Source organism: Hipposideros armiger, unplaced genomic scaffold, assembly GCF_001890085.2.
Source record: "Hipposideros armiger isolate ML-2016 unplaced genomic scaffold, ASM189008v1 scaffold_332, whole genome shotgun sequence".
NCBI classification, from domain to species: domain Eukaryota; kingdom Metazoa; phylum Chordata; class Mammalia; order Chiroptera; family Hipposideridae; genus Hipposideros; species Hipposideros armiger.
The window spans coordinates 1-5,451 of NW_017731682.1; the positions used below are offsets into that span (position 1 = coordinate 1).

Below are 5,451 nucleotides of genomic sequence, written 5' to 3' on the forward strand. Positions count from 1 at the left end.
TACACAGAAAAAGAACACAGGACTATATAACAAACAGGCAGGGGAAGAGGAGAAAAGAGCAAGACTTTTTTGTTAATAGGGTGTTAATAGAACTTTACCCTTATTGATAAGATTTCTATTATTTTTTTTTGCAGAGAGATTATACTTGTGTTTTTCTTCTATAAATATAAATTAATTTTTAAATATTTTAATGCAATAAAAAAAAGAACACAAAACTACCAGTTCTTTAGGGGGTAAGGGACCATGACTGCCTTGAACACCACTGCAGTGTCAGCACCTATCGCACATGATAAATGTCCAGTGCCTGGAATGCTTTTGTTAGCTGTGTTTTTATCTATCTACTATGACAATGGATAATTTGTTTTCTTCCTCTTACTTCTCTCATTTTAAACTTTTATATGTAACATTTATAATGGTAAAAATAAACTTTATCTAAAATAATGAAACATATCCTTAAGGAATTTCCTCTTCCTCTTTCTTTCTTGCCCCACCCGCACCTTGCGAAATCAGAACCCAGGTACAAGGCCAGACTCACCATTCTGTAACAGCTGGATGTCATCCTCTTGTATATGATTCATGTTTATTTTCTTAACTATTAATCCTAAAGACAAGACATATTTAGTCCTTCCAGAATTCCTGGATATTTGGGCCACCCCTTTCCCCAGGCTCAGTGGTGAACAAGGAAATTTGAAAACTACTTTTAGCAAGGAATGTATCTAAGAGATGCCTTGATATCAGTGTCTTAGTAAAAGAACAACTGTTAGAGCAGCTGTGGCCCAGAAAAATGTTGTCAGCTGGTGACATGTGAAGCATGAGCCCAGAATGTTAAACTTCACGGGGTTCCTATTCCAACAGATGGACAAAGGGCACAAAGCAATTAATTTGCAAAAAAAAAAAATGCATTGGCAATAAACAGGAAAAAATATTGAACTTCACTGCTGACAAAAATATTAATCAAAACAACAATTTACCTGTCTAATTGGTAATGATTTTTAAAACATGTTACCCAGGGTTGGCAAATGTCTAGAGAAATGAATACTCACATACAGGACTGGTGAAAATAGAAAATGATTCAAACTTTTTAGAGGGCAATTTGGCAAGAGGCACCAAAATCCTTAAAATTTTGCATACCCTTGGGCCCAAGCAGCTCTATTTGTTAAGAAATTGATCTTAACAAAATAATCATGATGACATGCAGAGATTTAACCACTGTGTCCCTGCTTATAAAAACTAAAGATAACACAATCTCGATATTCAAAAAATAAGGACTTCTTAGTTTCATAAATCCACCTATACAATAAAATATTATGCAATCATTAAAAATAATGTTGAAGTGTATGTGAAGTGTATGGAATGCAAATATTTGTGATACAGCAAACAGTGTACCAAAGTTTGCATTTTTTAAAAGTGCTATGTATGTGCGTGTACGTGTGTGTGTGTGGGGGGGGTATATTTTTAAGAAAAAAATTCTAGAATGTTAGCAGTGATTAAATCTAAATGGTGGAAGTTCTGGCATTATTTATATCTTCTTTTTGCCAACATGAATATTTTAGACTTGCTAACATTAACACATTCTGTTATTATAGTTCAAAAATATTTTGTAAAATCCACTGGGCTCCAGTGGAAGCAACACAATAACTTTTTCCCTTCCAAATGTGTATGGTTCTCTTCACCACAAAGCAGCATGCAGACAACGTGGGTGATGCACACAGAGCAAGCACATAGCATACTCTTTCTCCCCAGGCCTTTCTAACACACAATTTGAAGGCTGGTCACCGGACAACTTCTCTCATCAGGTCAGAGCTAGGACAGAACGTGACCAGCTTCATTGTAACATGGTTCTGGCTTGGCCCCTTAGCAACAGGCCAAGGAGGGCTTCCCTGCTAAAGAGAAGAGGGAGGGATTGACAGGAGGGACCACCTACCTATGAAATTGACTGCAGCTTCCCTTAGGAAGGTCTGAGGGCTCTTCAGGAAGCCAAAGCTCTGGGACAGGAACTCCCCAAGGAGCTGTTTTTCACATGTGCTTACCTGGGGAGCCAAAGGGGAGTGGTGTTGACTAGGAGAGGGGGCTGCTGTGAACTCTACTAAAGACCTTGTTGCAGCCATGGCCTTTTAGCCTGTCCAAAAGCAATAGCATTTTCTGTCCTCAGTCAGCTTAAACTGCTTGAACCCGTACACTCAGACACCCCTACCCCCAGCAACAGTGCAGACGCCGCAGGAAATTCATAAAGAGAATTTTGCTCTTTGGTCCCACCAAGATAACAGAGAAAACAACTGATGTGGAGCAAGGAGACCCAGGTTTGAAAACTGGCCTTGGCACTTACTGGCTTCAATTTTCTCATCTGTAGAGTTGAAATAAAATCTGCCCAACCTCCCTTACATAACTGTAAGGCTCCAGTGGGATAATGGATATAAAAGTGCTTTGTAAACTGTAAAGTGCTCTATCTGTGTAAGGCATCAGAATTCATAATATTAGAATTATTCATGCTAGTTCCTAACCTACTAGCTTAGTCCTTAAATGTTTATTTTTCAACAAGGATTCCTGATCTTTGGCCTGTTGTTGACTTCACAGGAGCCACAGACCCTTAACACCATGGCTGCTGGTCTAAAAGCCCTGATGACTCCTGCCAACTCTAACCAGAGGCCCCTGTCCCATTGTCATCTACTGCCCTCACATGATGTCCCTAGCCTCTGAAGGCAGAGAGAGATTGGGATGCTAGGGGGTAGGGGTCGGGGGGGGGATTGTCAAATATGGGGAACCAGGAACTAGCATCCCAAATGTGGGTTCTCAGGGTTTGTCGATGATAAAGAATGAGAATCAAGGAAAGGAAAAATACATCTCTGTCAGCCCTGTCCTCTTTACCCAGCCAGCCTGCCATTGAGCCCCTAGCATGAATGTTTGACCTGGCTTCCTCAGAGACTCTCACTCACCAGGTAATTGCATGTTTCTTTCAACACCTGGATGTGATCACTGAGGGTGGTGTGCCGGAATGTCTGTGTGAGTGACGACCAGCCAATCACATTAGTCCACTCAGTCAGGGCCCCTCCACAGGCCTACAGGATGGAGAGAAGGAAATCCCGAGAAGCCTTGGCTCTACAGAGCCAGGCCAGGTGCTAAGTGGAAGACCACAAAGCTAGCCCCCAAGGGGCCCGGTTGGGGGTTAGTAGCTGGGATCATGACAAGGGACAAAAATAGCTTCAAGGAGCAGAACCATATCAGGATAAGACTGATGGCACCCAAGAAAGAGTGCCCAGAGGATGTTACTGAAGAGGTAGACATTGAATGCACAGCCAAGACTGGGCTCATGAAAGAGTGCCAATGGGAAGGGGCTGTGCTATAGCAGAGATGGATACAATCGGGCTGAGGCCGGCAGGACAGAGGCCACCAATACCTTGACCACCTCAGTGTTGTTGTCCTGAAAGCTAAGCAACAGCGGGACTAAAAGAGTGTAGATCTCTCTGCGGAGGATGGGTCCCGGCTTGAACTTGTCAACTCGATACAGCATGTGGCCTAGGGCAGATGTGGCTGAGATCCTCACTTGGTCCCTCTCCTGCCACGAAGAACAAAATGGAGATGAGGATGCTATGGTTTCCCTCTGGCTCTGCCTGGCCTGGCTCATTTTTCATGTCCCAAGAACACTGATGGCATTGTGTTTACATGCTGCAAAGGCAATCATTTTCTGCAGCTGAGCAATCTCTTTATCCCCTAGAGCGCATAAGTCAGTTTGCTAAGGCACAGTGTTAGGGGAACCAAGATCATAGTTTCAATACTGTCATGAATCATCACTACAGCCTATAACTCTCTTCTCTTCTGAGGATTTAGCTCAAGAATATCAAATTTTAAAAATACATATTGCTATGCTACTTATTCTGTGAATAAAATTGTTTAAATTTATATTCACTTGTGTTAATTAACAATGATTACAAACAGCTCAACTCTGTACATGTTCAAGAGTATATTATATATTAATTGAACAAATATTTATTGAGCACCTGTCATGAGCTAGGCACAGTGCCAAATAATAGAGACATGATGGGACAAGATAGTCCCTGAATTTGTAGGATATGGCAAACAGAGATTTTAACAAGTTGGATGTATACATTATTATTATTTTTTGCACAGAGAGCATAACAGGTAAACAGAGAGAAGATTCAATGTTCATACTTAAAAAAACAAAAAGTATCACATGCAGATTAGCTCAAGGTGGGTGGCTGAGCATTGCTTCAGTCATCCCTTCCTGTCCCCAATCCCTAAAAGAAATAGTATATATCTATATCTATATCTATATCTATATATATATATTTTTTTTTTTTAAATTCATAATGACTCTGAAATATTAGATGGGGTTCCCCCTCACACACACATACAGACTAGAGTGTTCCTGAAAGCAGCAGCATACAGAATTGGAATTCAAGTTGGCACAAAGTGTGGGCAAAAACAGACTGCTGCAGGAAGTGGGCATGGTTGCCCGAGCGCTCCAAACTTAAGGGCAATGAGTACAGGAAACAGAAGGGAATGCTGAGCGACTGACAGAGTGGTTGTTTGGGGTGCTATAGTTCAGCCATACAGTAAAGTTTCTCCCTTTACCCTGCCCTCTCAATATCCCCCTTACTAAATAGTAAGCTTCAGGACCATGTACCACCCCAATAGAGCAGGGAATGTGGTACCTAGGCCTGAGAGATAAGTGGTGCCTTGGGTGTCTAGTAACACCTAGGAAGAGTAGGGAGCTTAATAGTCAACAGACTGGCTTTTGGCACATCCAACTGTTCACATATCCCTGGGTGCTCTCCATAGTTACTGAAGTCAGACTGTAGTAATAGGTATTGCTTTCACAGAGGGCCAGCTGAGAATCAATAGTGCAAAATTTCCAGACCTTACCACCAAGACTCACCAAACATTTAAGAAAACCAACACCACAAAGAAACAAAACCCCCTAGCATCCAAGGACACAGTTAATATATTCTGAACAAAACTTTAAAGTATAATTGAATCCTCAAAGATTTTGTGAAAAAAAGTTATTGAATACATTTTTAAAAGTGATTAAAAATTCAACCTTTGAAATAATAAATAAATAAATAAAGGCAAATGTAAGACAGTGTTTCCATAGAATAATGTACTAGCTATTCAGATAGCACACCATCAACCAGAAGAGAAAAACAAAGAGCATTGCTTCATAAAAAACAAACAAAAAAAATTAAATAAAAATTAAATAGGTGGGTTGAATAGCAGAATAACCAAAGCTAAAGGGCGAATTAGTAAAAGAATTAGCCCAGGAAGTCTTCCAAAGTGGACAAAGAGATGAGAAATATAAAACAAAAATTAAGAAAAAAGATATATGTCAGAATAAATCCAAAGTTCCAAAGAATAGTACAGAAAGAAGAGACAAAAGAGGGCATACTGACAAAATAATAGAAGAAAAGTTTGCAAATGATAAAACTACTGAGTTCT

At 40.3% G+C, this 5,451-nt stretch overlaps 1 protein-coding gene across 1 annotated transcript in view; it reads right to left on the minus strand.

Annotated features, from left to right (window-relative positions):
• Positions 1 to 535: 535 nt before the first annotated feature.
• LOC109392470 (uncharacterized) overlaps positions 536 to 5,451 on the minus strand; it is a gene marked incomplete at its 3' end in the record, with an annotated part of 87,657 nt that continues 82,741 nt past the window's right edge. Inside the window, exons 16-19 of the mRNA XM_019660969.1 lie at positions 3,395 to 3,553; positions 2,934 to 3,056; positions 1,925 to 2,030; positions 536 to 601 (exon numbers count right to left, since the gene is read on the minus strand). Of these exons, the coding sequence (XP_019516514.1) occupies positions 536 to 601; positions 1,925 to 2,030; positions 2,934 to 3,056; positions 3,395 to 3,553 (454 nt within the window). The remainder of the gene's footprint in view (positions 602 to 1,924; positions 2,031 to 2,933; positions 3,057 to 3,394; positions 3,554 to 5,451) is intronic.